The 22,414-nt window shown below is 40.3% G+C and overlaps 1 protein-coding gene across 1 annotated transcript in view; it reads right to left on the bottom strand.

The window, feature by feature from the left end:
- Positions 1-7,321: 7,321 nt before the first annotated feature.
- NWD2 (NACHT and WD repeat domain containing 2) overlaps positions 7,322-22,414 on the bottom strand; it is a gene marked incomplete at both ends in the record, with an annotated part of 65,300 nt that continues 50,207 nt past the window's right edge. Inside the window, 4 exons of the mRNA XM_080624554.1 lie at positions 7,322-11,257; positions 12,832-13,421; positions 13,723-13,867; positions 15,630-15,833. Of these exons, the coding sequence (XP_080480680.1) occupies positions 7,322-11,257; positions 12,832-13,421; positions 13,723-13,867; positions 15,630-15,833 (4,875 nt within the window). The remainder of the gene's footprint in view (positions 11,258-12,831; positions 13,422-13,722; positions 13,868-15,629; positions 15,834-22,414) is intronic.

The following is a 22,414-nucleotide window of genomic DNA, read 5'->3' as shown; positions in this document are numbered from 1 at the left end:
CAGAGCTATGGAATGAAAGCAGATAGATTAGTTTATAAGATGTAAAAGTAAGACCTGTGCTGGTGTGTAGTATTGTGCGACAGCAGGAACAGGAACGTGCCTTAAATCTGTATCTTCTGTATATTCCTTGCGGGAGAGGAGGCTGGTGTGGTGCCCAGAGGGCAGGTGCAGTGGGTGGAGAGTGTACTATGGCTGGGAATATGTCAGGGGCTTTCCTGAGTTGGGATAGGAGCGTCCCCGCCCCCACTAAGCAGCAGCAGCGTGGGACTGGGATGATGGGGCATTAGGGGCAGGGAGAAGAGCTTGCTAGGGGCAGATCTCAACAGTCACTTTGGGAAACTCTTGTGATCTTAACAGCATGTTCTACTGGACTAGACATCTAGATAGGAACAGCCTCACGCTCACAGGCCCTTGTTCTCATGGGATACTTCAACCACCCTGACATCTGTTGGAGTGAAGGTACGGCCCGGCACAAGCAATCCAGGAGGTTCTTTGATTGTGTGGAAGACAACTTTCTTCTGCAAGTAATAGAGGAGCCGACAAGGAGAGGTGCCATGCTTGACCTCGTGCTCAACAACAGGAAAGGGCTGGTTGGAAATGTGATGCTCCAGGGCAGCCTTGGTTGCAGTGACCACGAGATGGTCGAGTTCGAGATCCTCAAGACAGTGAGAAGAGCGTGCAGCAAGCTCACTGCCCTTGACTTCAAGAGAGCAGACTTTGGCCTCTTCAGGAACCTGCTTAGTAAGATTCCATGGGATACAGCCCTAGAGGGCAGGGGGGCCCAAGACTCTTGGTTGTTATTCAAGGATCACCTGCTCCAGGCTCAGGAGTGTTGCATCCCAACTAGAAGGAAGTGCAGCAAGAGGGCCAGGAGACCTCCTTGGATGGATAAAGAGCTGCTAAGGAAAATTCAAAGGAAAAAAGAGGCTTACAGAAGGTGGAAGCAGGGACAGGTGGCCTGGGAAGAATACAGGGATGCTGTCCGGGAAGCTAGGGACCAAGTGAGGAAGGCTAAGGCCCAGTTAGAATTGAACTTGGCTAGGGATGTTAAGGATAATAGGAAGGGATTCTATAGGTACGTAGCGAGTAAAAGACAGACTAGGCACAACGTAGGCCCCCTCTGGAAGATATCAGGAGAACTGGCTACCCAGGATTTGGAGAAGGCTGAGGTTCTCAATGACTTCTTTGCCTCAGTCTTCACTGGCAAAGTCTCTGACCACACCACCCAAGTCTTGGAAGGCGAACGCAGGGACTGTGAGAATGAGGACCCTAGGCCCACTGTAGGAGAGGATCTGGTTCGAGACCATCTTAAAAACCTGAACGTACACAAGTCCATGCGACCAGACAAAATCCATCCACGGGTCCTGAAAGAGCTGGCCAATGAAGTTGCTAAGCCACTGGCCATCATATTTGAAAAATCATGGCAGTCAGGAGAAGTTCCCGACGACTGGAAAAAGGGAAATATAACCCTCATTTTCAAGAAGGGGAAAATGGATGATGCGGGGAACTAAAGACCAGTCAGTCTCACCTCTGTGCTTGGCAAAATCTTGGAGAAGATTCTCCTGGAAGGCATGCTAAGGCACATGAAAAACAAGGAGGTGGTTGGTGACAGCCAGCATGGCTTCACTAAGGGGGAATCCTGCCTGACCAATTTGGTGGCCTTCTATGATGGGGTTACGAAACCGATGGACAGGGGCAGAGCAGTTGATGTCGTCTACCTGGACTTGTGCAAAGCGTTCGACACTGTCCCACACGACATCCTTGTCTCTAAATTGGAGAGACATCAATTTGATGGGTGGACCACTCGGTGGATAAAGAACTGGCTGGATGGCCACACGCAAAGAGTTGTGGTCAATGATTCAATGTCCAGCTGGAGACCAGTAATGAGTGGTGCCCCTCAGGGATCGGTGTTGGGACCAGTCTTGTTCAACATCTTTGTCGGTGACATGGACAGTGGGATTGAGTGCGCCTTCAGCAAGTTTGCCGATGACACCAAGCTGTGTGGTTCGGTTGGTACGCTGGAGGGAAGGGATGCCATCCATAGGGACCTTGACACGCTTGTGAGGTGGGCTGATGTCAACCTTAAGAAGTTTAACCATGACACGTGCGAGGTCCTGCACCTGGGTCGGAGCAATCCCAGGCACAGCTACAGATTGGGCAGAGAAGAGATTCAGAGCAGCCCTGAGGAGAAGGACTTGGGGGTGTTGGTCGATGACAGAATGAACATGAGCCGGCTTCAGTGTGCTCTCGCAGCCCAGAAAGCCAACCGTATCCTGGGTTGCATCAAAAGGAGCGTGACCAGCAGGTCAAAGGAGGTGATCCCGCCCCTCTACTCTGCTCTCGTGAGACCTCACTTGGAGTATTGTGTGCAGTTCTGGAGTCCTCAACATCAAAAGGACATGGAGCTGTTGGAACAAGTCCAGAGGAGGGCCACGAGGATGATCAGGGAACTGGAGCACCTCCCCTATGAAGACAGGCTGAGAAAGTTGGGGCTGTTCAGTCTGGAGAAGAGAAGGCTGCGTGGAGACGTCATAGCAGCCTTCCAGTATCTGAAGGGGGCCTACAAGGATGCTGGGGAGGGACTATTCACTAGGGACTGTAGTGACAGGACAAGGGGTAACGGGTTCAATCTTAAACAAGGGAAGTTTAGATTGGATATAAGGAGGAAGTTTTTTACTGTGAGGGTGGTGAGGCACTGGAATGGGTTGCCCAGGGAGGCTGTGAATGCTCCATCCTTGGCAGTGTTCAAGGCCAGGTTGGATGAGGCCTTGGGTGATATGGTTTAGTGTGAGGTGTCCCTGCCCATGGCAGGGGGTTGGAACTAGATGATCTCAAGGTCCTTTCCCATCCTAACTATTCTATGATTCTATGATTCTATCTTGTGATAACACTCCCTCTCACTCTTCTGGTTATTGGTTTGTGTTTTCAAGTGAATGTAGCCCTGCATAGCTGGTTCTCGATAGTGAAATGTCCCTTTTTCACAGAAATAGAGTGTTGCAAACTGCCCCTTCTGGAGAAGCACATGATAAAATGCCTTATCCCGCCCTGGGAAGGATCATGATGACTATTCCTTCAACCTTTGACCTCTCTGCTGAAATTGAGAATTGAGACTATGATTTAGACCCACACTGAGAGCACCACTTCATGTCTTTAAAGTGAGAAGACTACCTCCAAAATGCAAGGAATGGTCTTCAGTGACCGGGCTGGAAATATAAACCAGGGGAAAAAGGGTAGCTCATTACCCTCCCTGCAGCAAGGTGGTTTTTCAGAACAGATATTGAGTAGTGTTCTCAAGTGAGTGAAAGAACTTTGAAGTAGGGCATGTCTGTAGCATAAGCACTTGATAATGATTCTTGCTAACAAAAAAAAAAGAGGAAACTGTCCAAAGGCTCTAGTCCACATGTAGGTGATTACATAATCAATTTAATGGTTACATAAAATATAATGTGCAAAAAAGTAAGATGTCTTTGGTTTTATACTATCTTCTTAGAATAAATAAATTTCATAATTGCCTTTTTGCAATCTTAATATTTATGTTAAACCAGGTATTTTTTAATCTTTAATCAACAAAATAGAGCAATTGTAGCAACAATCTGTAGCAGCAGATTGCTGCTAAAAATCTAATGGTAATTAGCCAAAGGACCCATACAGACATTCATAAGGAGTTTTTGACAAAGGGCAAAATCTCAGGATTTTAAGCTGATCTGGGGTTGAAATGGTCTCCCCACATGTGAACACAATTTTAGTGATAAATTTTTGCTTTAAATTTGCTTTGCTAGATGGCTAAAACTTCCGTTTCCATAGGTTTACGTACGGGGCTTGAGTGTGCAGCATGGAGAAAGGAGGGCTGGGGAACCACTGAAACCTGAATGCCTTCTGAATGCTTTTTGCAGGCTACATGTTAACTCCCATTTTGATGTTATCTGACAATAAGTCGAATGGCCACAGGCTGTATGAAATGAAGTCACGGGCCGTGCATTCCCCAGCTGTGGTGCAAAGGAAATGACTGATTAAAATATGTTTTCTAGCTGACCTCCGGCTTACCTTTGTCTGCCAAAGAATTTCCAGCTAATTCCCCTTTAAAGCTTTCTTGCAGCTACAGCCTATTCCTAGAATCTTCCGTGTCAGAAAATATGGACCCCATCTGAGCCTGTTTATTGATGCACTTTAGATAAAAATATAAATGAAAGCTTTGTTCTAGATACACTGATAATGCTCCTTAAAAGATAAGAAATTGCTTTATTCTTGGGTAGGGATAGAACAGCACTTGGCATTCGCATGGCTCATTAGTAGAGAAACTATGTTGTCCCTGTACCACTGCATAGATGTACTTGGGGACAGATTTGTGAGGGGCTACACAGTGCTCCCTCTGGCAGCAGCAAGTATTTGGACACTGAGCAGTCTAATGCAATTCAGAAACCTGCATTTTATTTATTTATTTATTTATTTAAAACATATTTATGTTCAGTGTGAGGAATCTGACCTGTGAGAAATAGATTCAGAAAGCTGAAAAGCTGAATGAGATAGTTTATCTATTAAGATGTATATAAGGAGGGACATGATTTAAACAGCATCCTTTAGTGAGATTAGGAACTCAATACCTGTCTGAAGGGCTTAAATGGATTAGGCGTCATGTTCATGTTTGTCTTTCTTGTTATTCTACAATTAAGAAAAACAGTACTGCTGCCCAACTCTTGCCCTCCTTGCTTAGAACATAAAAGACTAAAGTTCAAAGCAGGACAGGAACATGCCTTTTTATATACAGACTCACTGCTTTCATGTGTCAGCCTATTCCTTTGATCAACTAGACAAGGCCTAAAATCAATTCTCTTTGGCCAAAGATGAAGGGAAGACTGCTCTCATGTTTAGGTCCTGTGTTTTGCTGGGGACTATCTCCTGCCCCAAGAAGCCATGCCATTGTGCAGAAGACCACAAAGTTCACTGAGCCAGAAAATAAGGGGAAAAAGTTTGGGTACTTTATGGATAAGCTGCTCAGCTGAGCTGGGACCAGTTGGGCTCTACTATCACTTCCCCAAAAGGAAGAACATTTCTCTGTTTTTGCTTTGCTTCTATGTTACCCTCCTTTACTACCCATAGTTAGGTACTCTCCTGGCAGATAGGAGGTGTATTGTTACTCTTCCAAGATAATTAAAGAACAGATTATGCACAAGGAGTTCAAGGCTCCAATGTGCAAGTCATACCCAGTGCTTAAAGAAGGTGGAAGTTGCTTACCTACAGGACAGGATCCTGGGAGGCATGGATCCCACAGCCCCTTTCTGCAGCTCCACAGGTCAGAAGGGGAGTGGGATTTCAGGTGCTTCTCTCTTTTCTGTGCTTTCTATTGAGTAGGTTACACAAACCTTCATGTCTGTTGACTTGCACACTGGCAGCATGCAATCTAGACATAAGCAGCACCCAAGCATGCTTTTTTGTTGTTGTTTGAATGCTTGATTTAGTTAACTGAAGTGAGAAGAATACTGGAGTTTTCCCTTATGAATAAAGCCCTTAAAATTGTTTAAATATGGACTTACAGGAGATGCAAATGCCTCTGTCCCTCTGACAGCATGAAATTTCCCTGAAATTAAGAGAATCACACAAGTCCGTTTTCATAGTTTATTAGTACAAACAAGGCATACACAAGACTGTATATTATTTGAAGACTGCAATAGATTTCTAATTTAACAACTCTGTAACAAAATTTAACTAAATTTGACATTTATGAAAATATAAATCTCTGCTTGGGTAGGTTCTCCCAACAATACAAAGTTTACATAAAAACATTCAATATGATCTATTAGTTGCAAACAAGTTAGGAAAAAATCATTCAAGTCACTTAATATACTATATTGGCTTGTACATTGAACATTCACGCACTACATTAAGTTCTAGCTTAGCATTCATTTCTTGGAAATTTGTGGCATGGCGTTCTGATTTGAAAAATCAGATTGTTTTGTTTAAATAATTTGAAAATATTTCCCCAGGTGTGCCATCTTTAGGATATGGAAAGTGGGAAAAATTTTATCCTTTCAGATGCTGTTCAGCGTTTTTGTTTACTTGGGCAAAATGTAATTTTTTTTAAAGCATTTGTCATTTATGCACAATTTCTGCCTTGAAACTGGTAAAATCGTACAAAAGGCTCAGACCAGTTCTAAAGCAGAAAGTGAATCTCGTAAGTATGTGTAAGTAAGAAAAACCCATTATAAATTGGAGCAGTAAAGGAGCTTTGGACAGCCTTTACATTTAGTGGGGTATTTCAGCACATATACAAGTAGTCCCAGAGTGTTTGGTCATCTGATCTGCTATCATGGGAAAGAACAGAAATAATGGTAAGGCAAATCTTATTAAGATTAATACACTGCATGTCACAAAACTTTGTATTAAGATTACTTTGGGGACATAGGAGATAACTTCAGACTTTCTTATAACAAAATGGATAGCAACTTTTTAACACAAAGATGTGTTAATGTGTTTAACTCCTTGTCTGTAACACCATTTCCCCTTAAAAAAGTTTTTATTATGACCTGTACTAATACACACTGTGAAGACGAAAAAAATCCTCAAACAAAAAATACCCCCCCAAATCCTGTATTCCCTTTATGACCCAGGTTTTTGTCATTGTTGCCACAAATCCTTGCATGCAATTAAGAAAAAAAAAATAAAAATCTTTCAGTCCATTCATTGAGGTGAACACATACTTATCACCTCACACGCTGACAGGTTTGCATCTGACTGGCACCTACCCCTTTCAACCCAAACATTAATCCCAATTAAAAAACAATAAAAATCAGTAGGTACTTTTTAAATGATGATGGAATGTATCAAGTGTTCCAGGTTGGCAGGTGACATCTTGTCATTGCACCATCAAGCAGAAAAACACATTTTTGCAAGTGGGTATAAAGTTGGCTGTTAGCTATAGACCCATCTAGGCGACTTGGTGTATAAAATAGTGGTCTGACTTTCTCACAGGTCATGTGGCGCTTTAGTTCTAGTTAAAGCAGTTTGTCATTCCCAGATAAGATCACCTAACTTCTGTAATAGCACAACAATTTAGATAATATTGCTAGAAATTTTTAATCAAGGCCCTGGTGAAATCCTGGACCAAACCTTGTATTCCGAAATTTAAAAAACCCTGCAGCCCATTTGCTTTATGTTTGCTTTTATGTTTACATAAATGTAAGAATATTTGTTGAGGAAAAAACCGCTGCTCTGCCCTCTGCTGTTTCTGTCTGTCTTCCAAGAAATGCACTGATTTTTACATGAATTCAGAAGACAAATCTATGCATGTATACTATAATTCTGATAAACTCATCCAGACGGTTACTCAGTTGTCAGAAGCAAAACTGTGCCCTCTGCAATCTATGGCTGAGCACACTCTCTCATAGCAATAGTTGTGTTTTTTGGTTGGTGTTGCTTCACTCACCTCAGGCTCTGTCACTGTAATGGGGCTATCCCTTGCAAATACTTCCGTTGATTCCCTCCAAATGCAGTCTGCAGTGACTTTGAAGCTATAATTGTGGCATTTTGGCCTAATCACTTGTGTTGTGTTGTTGAAAATCTGACGACTGTTTGAAGTAGCAATTTTGATTTTCAGTGCAGCGTCAACTCGATCCACTACAGTGTAAGTACCTATACTTCCGTCATCAAATCCAATAATAATATTTAAATGTCTCTGTGAGAGGGCAAGAAAAGTGGGAGTTTTATAAAGAGAACAGGCACCAATGTTTTTGCCATCAGCCAGCCTCATTACAATTAAACTAGAGACAGCACCATTATCATCATCTTCTTCACTGCGAAAACAGATGTACACAAGATAGCGGCCATCACGAGACAGCCTCTGCCGCCAGATAACACCTGGCGCATGAACCACACGAAGTTTTCCGCTGTATAAATCAAGCACATTGATATTCTCATCACCACGGCTTATAATTCCCAACTTCCCATTTGGGGATATTTCAAAGTCTTCCAGATTTTTTAAGAAATTGGTAGGCAACTGTACGCGTCTGCAGATGACTTCTTCTGTTAGGCTCCAGATGTTCACAGTTTCAGTAGATGTTATAAATACTATAATATCTGGGCAATCTGGTATTAGCTTAATATCCACAATGCTTGCACCATCATCACAGCAAAACTTCTTGGTTATACTGCCTGTCCAGAGACTCACTGCCAACACTTTATTCTTTGCCATTCCAACTACAAACGTGTTTGCAGTTGTTATAAATGCGTTCTGTAAGGCAACTAAAATATTGCAAACCCTATGTCCTGTAGCCAGTCGCCAAACTCTGGATGCATTTTGCTCGCAGAGAGAGACTACAAATTGATCGTTATGAGTAATCATGAGCTCTGAGATCTTTTGTCCATTAATACGAAAGATATTTTCGCCACTAACTGTGTGCCATACATACTGGCTGCACTTATCATCTGATGTCACCATTATTTCTCCAGAAGAGGTTAGCACACAGTTTTCAACGATACCTTCATGCTTGAACACAGCTTCAATAAATCCAGTACTGAAGTTCCACTTATGGACAGAATCTGATCCATCCAATGTGTATATTAATTCACCTCTAGATGGCAACACCAGTCTCTGGATAGGCTTGCCAGATTTGTCAATATTGGACATAGCAGTTATGATGTCTACATCCCAAATAGAAAGGACACCACTGGTGGATAAGGATAGCAGCATGTTATGATGATTTGATTTAATTAGCCTGACTATAGTTCCTGAGATTTCCTGTAAGCTTGCCATACACTGTCCTGTATCTCTTCTCCAAACAAAAATGGCTGAGGTATTTTCCATTGAAGCAATTATACAGTTGCCATTTTTGGACAACACAGCGGATATAAAGCGCTCATTGTGTTTAGCTCTAAACTTTTCAGCCACCTTCCACACACGAGTGTCAAGAAGTTCAATGCTGAGAGCCTTACAAATCAAAATTGCACTTTGGTCTTCAGAAAGCTCTATGCTGACAACTTCACTGTCTTCTCTCCTGCAGTCAAAGTCATCTGTAAGCTGGGGATTTGCGATTTCCTCCGTATTCCAAACAGAGAGGCTACCCTCACTGTCCACCATCACCATTTCTTGGGCTGTGTCTAGAATGAGAAGGAATTTCACAAATCCACTAGAAAACTCAGACGTCACAGTGGCCAGTTTCTCTCCACTGCCCAAGTGAAAAATGGTCGCAGTGTTCAAATACTGTCCGCAGAATGCATAGACTCCATCTGGAGAACACTGCACACAGGTCACTTCGTACCAGCAGTGGAAGTGATAGAGAGGCCAACCGTAAAGCAGATCTATCACAGTAACATCTTTGCTGGCCTCCAGCCAAGCAAGTGCATGGTTGACTGATAAGGTAAATCCATTTATAAAACTGGAGCTTCCCATAATTCCACAATGCTTTGACCCCTTAATTTCCACCTCAGACAGAAGACAGGAATTTACATTATCATATACCAAAAGAGTGTTTTTTGTTGTAGCCACTACAAGATACTTTTCATCACTAGTAAGCTTCATCCCTAAGATAACAGATGGAGCTGTTGTAATCTGCCTTAGTAACTGGCGGGTCTCTACATCCCAAGTGCTGATGGAGCCATTTTCTAAAGCAGCAATAATTGTGCTGGGATTAAAAGTAGGCAAAATCTCAGTGACATGCATGCAGCTGGAAGACAGCGGCAGGCGCTCGGGGCTGTAAGTCACGTCCATGGAGGAATGTAAAGGGACGATAGAGCAGTACTTGGGTCCATCCTTGTCACATTCTAAGAGGAGATGCCTGAGTTTGGGCAATGAACTTACTACTGGGAGAAGCCGCTGCTGCAATTCAGCAGAGAGCGAACCTGGGTATTTTACTACTTTGAACTTAATACTACGGAGGGTACTGGCCAGGAATTTCAGCTCCTTTTCTTGAGAATAGGTGTAAGCCAGTTCTATGTCAGAAAGTGCTTTATCAAACTGCCCTATTCTAATCATGGTGTACAGCCAGCTGAAGTTCATAATGACTCCGTACAGAAGATCATCTGTTCTTCCACATCTTGTCAAGTGATGAATAAGCTCTGTCATTTTCCTGTGATTGATAAAAAAGATATCAGGCTCTAATGGATTACACTGAAAGACCCATGGCTGATCAGGTGCCTGCCTGTCAAAAGCAGTCTGATCCATGCACTGCTTTTCATCCTTGTTCAGGCCTCTACTGTCACGGTCAGGACAACTGTTCAGATATTGGTCATTGCTGCAAAAAGGTTTTCTTCGTCCACCTGACCAAACACCAAGGAAATACTCTGCCATGATTGTGTGCATTTCGCGCACCTCTTCTTCATTGTGCAGGTACAATTTCTGGGCAATCAGTTGCAAGTGCCTATTTGCCCAAAGAAGCAGTGTTATGTTTTTCACCTGTCGCTCTATTAAGTACCCCTGTAAGCCCTCCTTAAGCCTTGCTATGTATATATATGGAATTCTCAGTGGGTTACTCTCTCTGACGCTCTCACTCAGCTCATACATGACACTGTTGTCTAGGGCTAAAATGTCTTCCAGTTCCATTTCACTCAGGCCAGATTTGGACATAGTGATGTAGCCAAGTGCTCTTGACAATAATCTTGATCCACACTTGCTTTCCAGTGACCAAAACAATTGCTCTATGCTTTCATGTACAGTGACACAGAGGGAGGACTCATCCACATCTTTGTGAGATCTCCAGTTCCTGACCTCTCTGAAGGTTAAATTCACAAACATAGGCAGTGTACACTTGGAGAATGCTTCATTGACGTAAATTTGTTGCCCTGATGTTACTTTTCTTTTAACTCGCAGCAGCTGATGTTTCAGTACTTGGCTACACATCTTTCTGTCCCTTGCAGTCAATTCAATGTAGTTGTTATCTTCATGAATAAGGCACCTCAGTTTTTGCAGGATCCCATGCTTGTTTGGCAGTGTTGACAAAATGATCCTTACTGAACGGGGAAGGTGAATGGGAAGCCACCAGAGCTTTCTACCATCATCACTATCTGTTAGCTGTTCTAGGGCATCAAATATTATCACCAGCGGCCTGTGAAATGAAGACTCATTCAGGAGATTTATGAACAAGTCCCGAAGGTCGTGAATCTTTTTTGGGTAACTTTGTACAAGGCAACGATAGTTGACTGCTAATTGTTCACAAATGCTTTGAAGTATATTCTTCAGATCTGTACTTGTTTCAGTGGATCCCAGAAATCTTATAATTACCACGGGGTCAGAATCTGGTCCCATCTCTTCTTGCAACCAGGAATAGGCCTAGAATATAGAGCATAATTTAGATAATATCCAAATGAAGCACAGTAACAGAGTTCATAAATAATGATTGCCTATAGTAAATAAACATTTTAAAATGTTACTGGCTGAATGGAAATGCTTTCATTGGCAGAGTTCAAGGGGTGTTTGATTTATGTGCACTGAATGAAATTCATATAATATGTCATCTTTGTTTAGCACAGGTAGTATCTCACAAAACACTAAGATCCAGATCCACAAAAAGGCTTGAGTAGAATGTAATCCATAAATCCCAGGTACTCTTCACAAAATCTGTGTCTCACTTCTGAAAGTCAGTAGCTAGATTCTCCTACAAATAAATTTCCTTAGACACTAAGCAATGTCATTCTCAGCCAGGCAGACCAGCTTGCCATCTAAACTTGTTTAACATTGACTCCCAGCTGAGTATAAATGTATGCTCTGATGATTTTGGAAGAGAGGGATCAGATCTGGAGGAGAGTACAGATTGCCCTTTACTAGCTGTTTATCTGAAATTCTGGATCACAGAAGTATGCTCTGTCTTAGTGTGCCTATGACTTTTGCTCTTAGACACTGCTGCAAGGGGTAAAAGGTATTTCCTGCTGTTTTTTTGGTTGGCACACTCTAAGCAAGTGAGGAATGTGGCATTAAGCCCTCAGTATGCACAGGCTAACACACTCAGTTCTCTTACTTGCTAAGTCTTTTTACCTCAAGTTATTACAGAATATTTTAAAAGAAAAGCATAATGGGAGTCTCTAGGTTAGCTTATGTACTCAGAACTGAGGTGCAAAACCCAATTTCATTTATGCAACTAATGTGAATCTACAGGAAGTCACATTTGTGAAAGATACGGGACTTAAAACTGTTCCCTTCTCTATTTCCTTCTTGCTGATACAGCTGTTTCCCAGCTACTGTACTAAATTCTCTATGCACCCTGCAGGGCACTCAATGTGGTGACTCCCAGCTGGAGAATTAGGAGTATTGATGCCAGCTTGGTCTTTTTCTGCATCTGGTCCTGCCTTGCACAAACTGTTTCACTCATCTCCCTGTAGTACTCTGCTCAATGACTTAAACAGCATATGTCAGATAAGTAAGTACAGGTATTTTTGCAAGTTATTACAGACATATTTGTAGCAAGTGTATCAGCCTAATTCCAGAATAATTTCTAATGAGAACATAAGATGGCATGACTTGGAAAGACATATTGTATTTGTGATTAAGACTAAAACCAGCATATGATGTTTAGATGGTTACAGATTTGCAGAACCTCAGTGGAAAAAGAGGGAAAGAGATCCTTCTAAATTACATGTTGTTAATTCAAAAATATATTGATTCCTATTAGGTTTTTAAGAGCTCTGACAAAGCACTTTTGGTCTGGCTAAGCATGATACAGACACCATGTTACTGAAAGGTTAACTTTTTCTGAATATGTGTACAATAATATGCAGAATATAGTTTTTATTGGTTTTATTTTATATATTGAAGGCTGATATCAAATCTGTTGACAAAAGGAAGAATAAAAACTAAGTTGGCCTTCATGCAGTCCTAAATTCACCATATTATGTAATGTATTTTTGTACCTTCTTTGCCGCTTCGGCTAATAAGAGAGTCTTCCCTGTGCATGGTCCACCGTATATGATAAGAGGGTTAATGTGTCCTATTTTGCTGGGTAGAATATACCTATGAACTATGTTTAATGCTTCACATCTGTATTCATAAAAAGTGGAGTATGTTTTACATAGCGATGAGTGTTGAAGAACTTCATCGTACAGCAAGTCAGTCTCAGTGTCAAAATTCTGCTGCACTGTTGCCTGGATTATATCAATCATATCTTCATAGAATTGTTTACCAAGTCCTTCGATGTAATGGTTCTCCACTTCTTGGGAGTAACCCAGTTTCATGTCACAGTGAGTGACAGATGTGTACACTCTCAGATTGGATGATGCGACAATGGTAGGAATGAATTCATCCCTGAGCTTGATCAGTTTCTCATGGGCTTCTGGATCTCGTAGATACTTCCCTGCCATATGTATCACATCCATGTATTTTCCCATCTCTGGAATTTTAACGAAACGCTCAATGTTGGCAATTTTCCGAATGTAGCAAACACACTTCTTTAGGAAAGCTGGTGTTTGTTTACCCAAAGCAAAATCAAGTTCATCTTCAATAGCTGAGGATGAAAAGAGAACACAGTCTGTTAACCTTTCTTTATGAACAGTTCAAGAACATCCCCCTGACTCAACATGAAGATTCTTAAATGATTGCATCTGTTTTCTGTGAAAAACAGAAAAAGCACAGAAAAATTGCTGTGTGCTTTCATAGAGGTTTTGATCTCAAGCAAACACAGTGAACATTTTTTTCCCTCTTCAATTATATGGGAAATGCCAAGAGAAATATATTTTCATGTTTGTGGAAAGGTTGACAGAAAAGACAATAAATGAATATATATAAATATTTAGTCTGAACTTTACCAGAGGAAAGATATCTCTTTGCTTGGCCGTGTTTCATTTTTCCTTTGTCATACAGCAATTTCACAGCAGTCTTAAAAATCTTCTTAATCTCTTCTGATATATCTTGCCATTTGTTCTCATTCATAGAGCTTGAAGAAGATTCCATCTTTTAAAAATATCCATAGTTAAACAGTAGCTGGTATACACATGTCTACAGCTTCAGAAAGTAAAAGTCTATTCAAGGTCATAAATAACATGGTAACACAGAAACACATACAATAAAATAAATAAATGAGTTCAACTTTTTATACTGCAGGTAATAATAATGCATTTCATTTTAGAGGTATGAAAGTTAGCTACTTTGAGTATTTTCTGAATTCCTATTGTAGGCAGCTAATGCAATATTTTTCAAGAATAAGGCCAATAACACCTTTATAGAAAGAGGGTTTTGAGAATCAAGCCTGAAATAAAGATAATGAAGCTGCAGTAATCCTGCTAAAATTATTGATCCTTTAATGAGAAGCAAGAATACTGGGATCTCAAAACCTGAAAACTTGGATCTCAAAACAGAAATGAGGTTCCTTGTACCTGTAATTAAACACCTCATTTCAACTACCATATTTGAAAAATGCGGGATTATGTGTGACATTACTTCCATTCATTGCTATAGCAACAGCAATCTTACTGTCTTCAGAGAGGGACTATAATATAAATTCACTAATCCTTTCAGATGCTATCTCATAGATGCTGTGATGGAGGTTTCTCTAAGGCAGCTGGTGGTCACTGCTGCTTTACTTACTGCAAATGAAGTGTTTAAGGGGTCTCCAGTTTTCCTGGAGGGTGTAACGGGAAAAAGACCATCTTCCAAAATAAGCTCTCCAGCAACTCCTTCTTGACGTGTTCAGAGCTGTGTATCTTTTATTACTTCTGTACATTTCTGAGATATAACTCTATGTTAGCTTTAGGTTATGAACATCTTTTTACTTACTCCTGTGTATCAACAGCCTGAGGAAAGGTACTAAGTTTAAACAATAAAAAGCCAAGCTTTATTCATAGGGATATTGTGGCCATTAGCAAACAGTGCAAAGTTACAGAGCTTGATTTCTCCCTTGTGATCAGTACTTCAGAATTAGCCATGTTATACTGTCTTCAACTCACTAAAACTCTTTCTGTGTCTGTGTTTTTCATGTTTTCAATGTTTTTTCACGCAATAGAGAAAATATTCTGCTACACAATAAGTGAATGCAATATAATGGTTTAATTTCATTTTCTTGCATAATACAGTATGTCCACAAAGAGAAGTGAATACTCTGTTAAGGACTTCATTTTTGTACACTGAAATCTATCCCTGGGTATATTGGATGTGGAGGAGTATAGAACTCAGCCCTGGGTGATATACAGTTTTTACTGCCATCAATTAAAGACAAATGCCTGTTTTAAAAAATGATAATTAACAGTATTCAAAACTCTTCTGTTAGAATACAGTTAGTAAATTAAAAGTATGAGATCTGACTTCAGACAGCATTAAGCACTTTGACTGTTAGAGAGCTTTCTTATATGGGAACTAAAGGGAAAGTGTGTATTTCCTCTGCAAATCCTGTTCCCTGAAATCTAGCAAAGGCACAATACCAGAGCAGGAGAGCCTGAGCATTCCCTATTCCAATATCAGGGAAAAGAAATCTGTGAAACTGCCCCACTAGCCCCAACAGGTTGACTACAATGCACTTGTTCTGGCTGTTACCAGAGTCATGACCCATCATGTTTCCTGGTGTTTCACAGCTGCTCCCTTCACCATGTATGGGAAAGGAGCATTACAGCACCAGTTGCTTTGGTGTGCACAGGGCCGCAGAAGCTACTTCAGAGACAGAGAGGAACTGCCCCCCACTGTAATGAGAGAAGAATTTTGTAAGGAGGTGACTATGACTTACTGTATTCTGGTAGCTCTTCAGCATTTCAGATTTTGGTCTGAGGTAATATGCTGGTGGCACTGCATTCTCATCCCTGCAGTACCACTCTTCTAAAATCCTTGTCTCTAGCTTGGCTTCTACAGCAGCATCCAGGATCATTTCAAATTCTGCTGACTCAACTTCCCCTGGTATTCGGATGTTCCCGTACTTCTCTCCCAGTAGGCCCTGTGTATTTGCAGGAAAGTAGGGATTACATTTTTCTTCTTAGTTATGCCAAACCCCTCCTCAGGATCTGAATTTCATAAAAATCAGTGTGGTAGTAGCTTAATGAATTTGAAATTATTAGAAAGGAAAACAGATACAGTGTTAAGATGATTACTGTTAAGGGTACAGTACTGAGCTGTATCCTACTATGATGACTTGGCAAAATTTCAAGTAGATGCATTGTCTTTCATAATATTAACTGGCAATAAAAATACAAAGGCATTCAAAGGAAGTAATAAAAAAAAAAACCCCACCATACTTAGCACAGTATTGACTCATTTATTATTGATTCCCATTAGTCACAGGTTGAGATTAATTTCACATGCAAAAGTGAATGTAGAAATTCTTTTCTCTAGACTCATAAGGATATAACTCTGGACTCTTTACCTCTTGGCTTCACTCTTAGTTCACAGTAATGGAATCGAAGATTTCATATTTTGTTTGATGTAAGTTCACATGATGTTACGTATAGTTCATATTAGTATTATTAAATATGTAGCTTATACCAACAATACTAAGGATCAATGCTGCAGAACTACAAGCTGCTTTGCTGGCTTTATATTCCCTTATTGCAAAAAGCGTTCAATGTCTTTGCCCCAGTAAGAACTGGGGCACTCAATGAACAGTGGGGCCATGGAAAACAGTTTTGACCAAATATCAAGTAGATATGGATCAAAGCCCATTTTAGTACTTAAATGCATATTTTGTTCTATAAAGGTAAGTTTGCAATGCTCTGAATACACTTTTTTGAATTTATTTCTGTAGCTTGCTGTCCATAAGTGTTTTATAAAAATATGATTGTAATGCCCTACATCTTTACAGAAGATAGGGTAGTAGGAAATTATTGCATTCTTTTGATGATTTTTTTTCAAATTTGTGATCGTCAGATTATTTCTGCATTCAAATCCTGGTCCACAGAAGTCAGGGAGAATTCTTACTTCATTTAAAATGGGATTTTTTTCGATTTCTTTCCTCATTAAATCTATTCAGTAAAGATTTTGAGTTAATGAGGAGTACTTGATGTGGAGAGGAATCAACAATATCAGCATCTTGATTTGAATCAGAAAGATCTCTTAGTAAAGTAATGCTGATGCAAATACAGTAGTACCCTAAAAATGTAAATGACCTTGTTTGTAAATAATAAATCCTAAATATTCATTATTTTTAAACCACTCATCATAATGAGAAGCTGTTTTAAACTCTTCCAGCTGTAACTAAACCCTGAAAATCAATAACTGATGATGATGAAGCCTGCTTCAGTGATTATAAAAGCATGGAGCCACAGACAGCTTTCTGAATCCAGTTGTGTTGGCAGAAGGTACTCAAGCGGCTCGTCTTGCTACTTCCTGTACCCTCAGAGCAGAGACATCAGAGCAGTGCATGTGAACACTTCTTAACCTGTTTCAGGCAAAACCACCTCGGTTAGCTCAGACCACAGTTCACATTGTGTAATGATCACTGATTTTTGCTGGAGCAGACAAGGAAGAGCTCACATGAACTAGAATGCTGGTTCTGATGGCTCCTCCAGCAGAGGAGTAGTGGCAAAGTGCTGGTGGAAAGGAAAAGGTCAAAGTCTATCCACTGCTTAGGAGAAATGAAGAAATGCAGAAGTTGTGCTAGTTCATGCAGTCCAGGTTCCAGGCTCTGACAAGTCTCAGCACCCAAGTCCTTCAAGAAGCTGCTCCAATGGAGAGGCAGTAGTGGAAAGATGGGTTTGCCTCGCTGCCCACTCAGATCCCAAGTAGCTTCATTCAGGGTGTACATCAAGGAGTCAGGAGAAAGGAATAAATGTGTTCAGTAACTAGAATTAAGTAATAATAATTTTAATGAAATTATCCAGTATTTTTATAACGTGGATTTATATTTTTTTGTGATCATTCTAACTAGTATCTCGCTTCATAGGCAGAGCTACATTGCTTCATATAATGAGATAACTGAGGAAAATTTCTAAGCTTTTACTGTTCTGATCTATTCACAGAGCCCTATAATTTTGGAATTCTGAATCTGCAGAGGTTAAACAAAATATAATATTATTTTCCTTCTTTATTCAAGAGAAGTTAATAACTTGTATCATGCTGAATTGCAAGCCTTTGCACTTTCAGATTGATGTAGAAATCTAATAAATTTCTCTCAGAGGAGCTTCACTATGCAAATTTTGCAGTTATCTTGTATAGCAATTATTACAAAAATTCATTAGGCTACACTTTTTCTAAATTTAAGTCCAGTGGAGTCAGTAGACAGTTGCTGGAGCAAAGATCAATAGCTGGGCTCTTCATTAACAATAATAAAATGTCAGCATTAAAATGTCTGGTTTTAATGTACTGCATTTAATGAACTAAATTTGTTTTGGAATTATTCTGTGTACTTTTCTGCTTCTCTGGTACAGTTTGTGCTGTTCTCTCTCCACTCTTATAGGTAAATAACAAAGAACAGTACTTTAAAATGAAGAGATGGATTTTTTTTTTCCTTGTATTTTATCTGTCATTGCAACAGACATTTTGTAAATAATCCTGTATTAAGAAACATCCTCCTGGCTACTTGAGCAATACACAATAAAAAGGAAGGCTGACATGATCAGAATACTAGAACCACTGTGGATGGCTGTGTCATGAGCTTTTACATAAAGTGGAAGCTCATGCAAATATTATTTGAAAGCTTTCACTGTTTCTCAAATCAAAAGTTAAAGAGCAGAAGGCATATATTTATCATGGTGTATCTCTGTGCTATAGATGGCATTGCTAAGATTTTGCTCGAAGTCTAGCATTATTTGAGGGAAGAACAGACATACATAGAAGATGAATCACACAAACAGAAGTGTCCTCCATTTGGGATGATGGCAGTGAGTGTCCATAAAGCTTAACAAACAACAAGATAAGCCTTGTACTATTTTGCTTTGAGGTATTTGTCCTCTTCTTGTTTCACTTTGGTTTATGAAAAAGTTTTAAGATTAATCTTAAAAGATGACACATCCATAGTGCTTAGGAAGCAAAGGAACAAGGAAATGTGGAGGAAAGAGAAGTCAGAATGAATATATATTGACTGCACTGCAAGGTGAAAACTGAATCTAGCTTGTTATTGTTGTGTTTGGAAGAGCTAACAACTGTACCAAGAAAGGAACACATCAGTTGAACATCATGTAAGGATCTATGTCTGGTAAAACATTTATTTTCAGAACTTATAAAGTGGACCATGGCAAACACAAGTTGCAGAGGCTATGCCAGGACCCCACTGCCATGTATTATTTCCCCTGAGAACTGCTCAGGGAACAGCAGGCAGCAAGGTACTGACCAGTCTTCTGTAGCTGTGCCCACTGCACACCAGAAAACTACTGTAGGGATTGTGGTGGAAACTCTTCATGCAAGCTGCATGAGTTGGCCAGGCTCAGAGGACACTTCTGAAATTTGTGTTAAACTCAGGCATCATGGGGCTGGTGTGAGCAAGGACTCCATGTTTTACCCAAAAAATTAAGGAAAGGTTAACAAGCAGCTGAACAGAGATTCTTATGACACTTTTGGCACCTACTTGATGACTATATGGATTTAGAAAGGCAATTATATGACTTGGTGGTTTTGATGTTCTAATACAGTGGAACAGACAAGTAAGCAAAGAGGAATAGAAATAATAACATGATAGGGAATAAAAGATAAAATAATAAAAATAATTACATTTTAAATAAAAAATAAAAAAAATAAAAATTAAAAAATTCTAGCACTGGAATGAAGAAGGGAATAGATTACACAAGCTGAGGTTCTGGTATTAGTACACCTGACTCTGTCTATGACTTTGACTCAACAACATTTGAAAAATATTGTGGTAAAAAATTTATGAGGTAGAAAACTCTTCGTGGAGTCATTCCTGTGCTTTCTGATAACTCCAGACTATAGCTTCAATTTACTGCCTGGCTTCACTGCCCATTTAACTGAGGTATTGAAACACAGCTCCTTGTCATTTTTCTGGAGAGGACAAAAGTAACTGACAATGTTTGTCTAAAGGACTGCAATATCACCTCCTAGTGTTGGAAGCAGGAGGCATGCAGAGTCACTGCAGCTGTTTTCTACTGAGAGGCTGATACTTGAATGCTGGGTAATGTTACATAAACACACCAGGTTCCTGGGGAACAGTTCCTCACCTAAACACACCTTCCTCTAGATATACTGTATGCTTTCCATTAACAGCGGTGACTATTAAAAAAAAAGGCTGAGGACTACAAGCAGACTATATGTGTTTGCTAGAATTTTAATAACCTGTTTGTAAGGCTACGTGACAGCCTTAGGACAACATTTGCATACTCAGGCTGTGAAAATGACACCTTCCCATGTTTAGACACGGAGGTGAGGCTTGTAAGTATCTCCTTCTAGCTGGCAGCAGGGAATAGCCACCTTCCCTCCATTCCTTTGGTGTCATTATGGTTAAATTTATATCTGGCTGTATGTGTACCACAAAACCACTCAAGGTAGTTGTAGAGGCCTAAATGAGATGCTCTGAGCCGCACTTTCTTCCAGAAGCTTCAGTGTCTGAACTGCATCCATCCATGCTTGCAGCCTCTGGCATGGGTATCTGCCCTTTCTCCATATTCCCAATGCATTCAAATAAATCCAGCTTTCTTCATAGAAAAACGAAGTGACAGAATTGAAAGAAAATATGATTTCCTACAATCTTTGTGTTATTTCATCCTAAATCTGCAAATAAAAATTGTCATTATTTCAGACCTCAATGAAAAATATCATAGCACTCTACAGTAATAACCTGAAACTTCAATTTGTGGTAACAACATTGCAGCATTTTGATGATTATTATAGGAAATTATTTTTAAAGGGAACAGTAATGTTTACACTCTGTTTGGTACCAACAGACAATTTTAAATGCAGACTTATGAATCAAAATCTCCCACCTGATAAGTCATTTTCCTTTAATAGTAAACCAACAAATTAAAGATTCATTAGATTGAAGGTGGTTGAACTGTTTAAAGCTACCAGGCTGACAACATGTATAAAACTCTCAGCAACCATTTGTATTTAGCAGAACATCGTAGAATTAACACAAAGCATCCTCAGCTTGTAGTCTTGTTAGCTTTGTTGAGCTCGAGGCTGAAGTTACTATTAAATCAAGATTAAAAAGTTACTGTTTAGATCAAGATGGGAAACATTTTCCTTCTAATATTTGTGGTATGGAAAGATATTAAATTTATAGGCACAGTCACCATAACGACCAAAAGGAGGAAACTAACCACATTTGGATTTGATCTTGAGATATGCTGGATTCATAATGCATGTCATGTAATTAGTTCAGATATCATCACTAAAATGTTCATGAACCCTAATAGCATACCTTATATTAATACAAGAAAAGTTAAAATTTTAGATACATTTAATTTCAGCAAAGATATTTAGTGGATATTTTAATAAAACACAAGCTCTCAAATAACAGCAAGTTATACATTGCCCGGCACAAGCAATCCAGGAGGATCCTCGATTGTGTGGAACACAACTTCCTTCTGCAAGTAATAGAGGAGCTGACAAGGAGAGGTGCCATGCTTGACCTCGTGCTCAACAACAGGAAAGGGCTGGTTGGAAATGTGGTGCTTCAGGGCAGCCTTGGTTGCAGCGTTTATGAGATGGTCGAGTTCGAGATCCTCAAGACAGTGAGAAGAGCGTGCAGCAAGCTCACTGCCCTGGACTTCAAGAGAGCAGACTTTGGCCTCTTCAGGAACCTGCTTAGTAGTTCCATGGGATATAGCCCTTGTTATACAAGGATCACCTACTGCAAGCTCAGGAGTGTTGCATCCCAACTAGAAGGAACTGCAGCAGGAGGGCCAGGAGACCTCCTTGGATGGATAAGGAGCTGCTCAGGAAAATTCAAAGGAATAAAGAGGCTTATAGAAGGTGGAAGCAAGGACAGGCAGCCTGGGAAGAATACTGGGATGCTGTCCAGGAAGCGAGGGACCAAGTTAGGAAAGCTAAGGCCCAGTTAGAATTAAACTTGGCTAGGGATGTTAAGGATAACAGGAAGGGATTCTATAGGTACGTAGCAAATAAAAAACAGAGTAGGGACAATGTAGACCCCCTCTGGAAGATATCAGGAAAACTGGCTACCCAGAATTTGCAGAAGGCTGAGGTTCTCAATGACTTCTTTGCCTCGGTCTTCACTGGCAAAGGCTCTGGCCGCACCACCCAAGTCTTGGAAGGTGGACGCAGGGACTGTGAGAATGAAGACCCTAGGCCCACTGTAGGAGAGGATCTGGTTCGAGACCATCTTAAAAACCTAAACATACACAAGTCCATCGAACCTGATTAAATCCATCCACGGGTCCTGAAGGAGCTGGCGAATGAAGTTGCTAAGCCACTGGCCATCATATTTGAAAAATCATGGCAGTCAGGTGAAGTTCCCGATGACTGGAAAAAGGGAAATATAACCCTCATTTTCAAGAAGGGGAAAATGGATGACCTGGGGAATTACAGACCAGTCAGTCTCACCTCTGTGCCTGGCAAACTCTTGGAGCAGATTCTCCTGGAAGGCATGCTAAGGCACATGGAAAACAAGGA

The sequence above is a fragment of the Psittacula echo genome (genome assembly GCF_963264785.1).
Source record: "Psittacula echo genome assembly, chromosome: 1".
Classification (NCBI taxonomy): domain Eukaryota; kingdom Metazoa; phylum Chordata; class Aves; order Psittaciformes; family Psittacidae; genus Psittacula; species Psittacula echo.
Note: the sequence above shows the minus strand (reverse complement) of the source record. Positions and strands in the feature narration are given on the sequence as shown.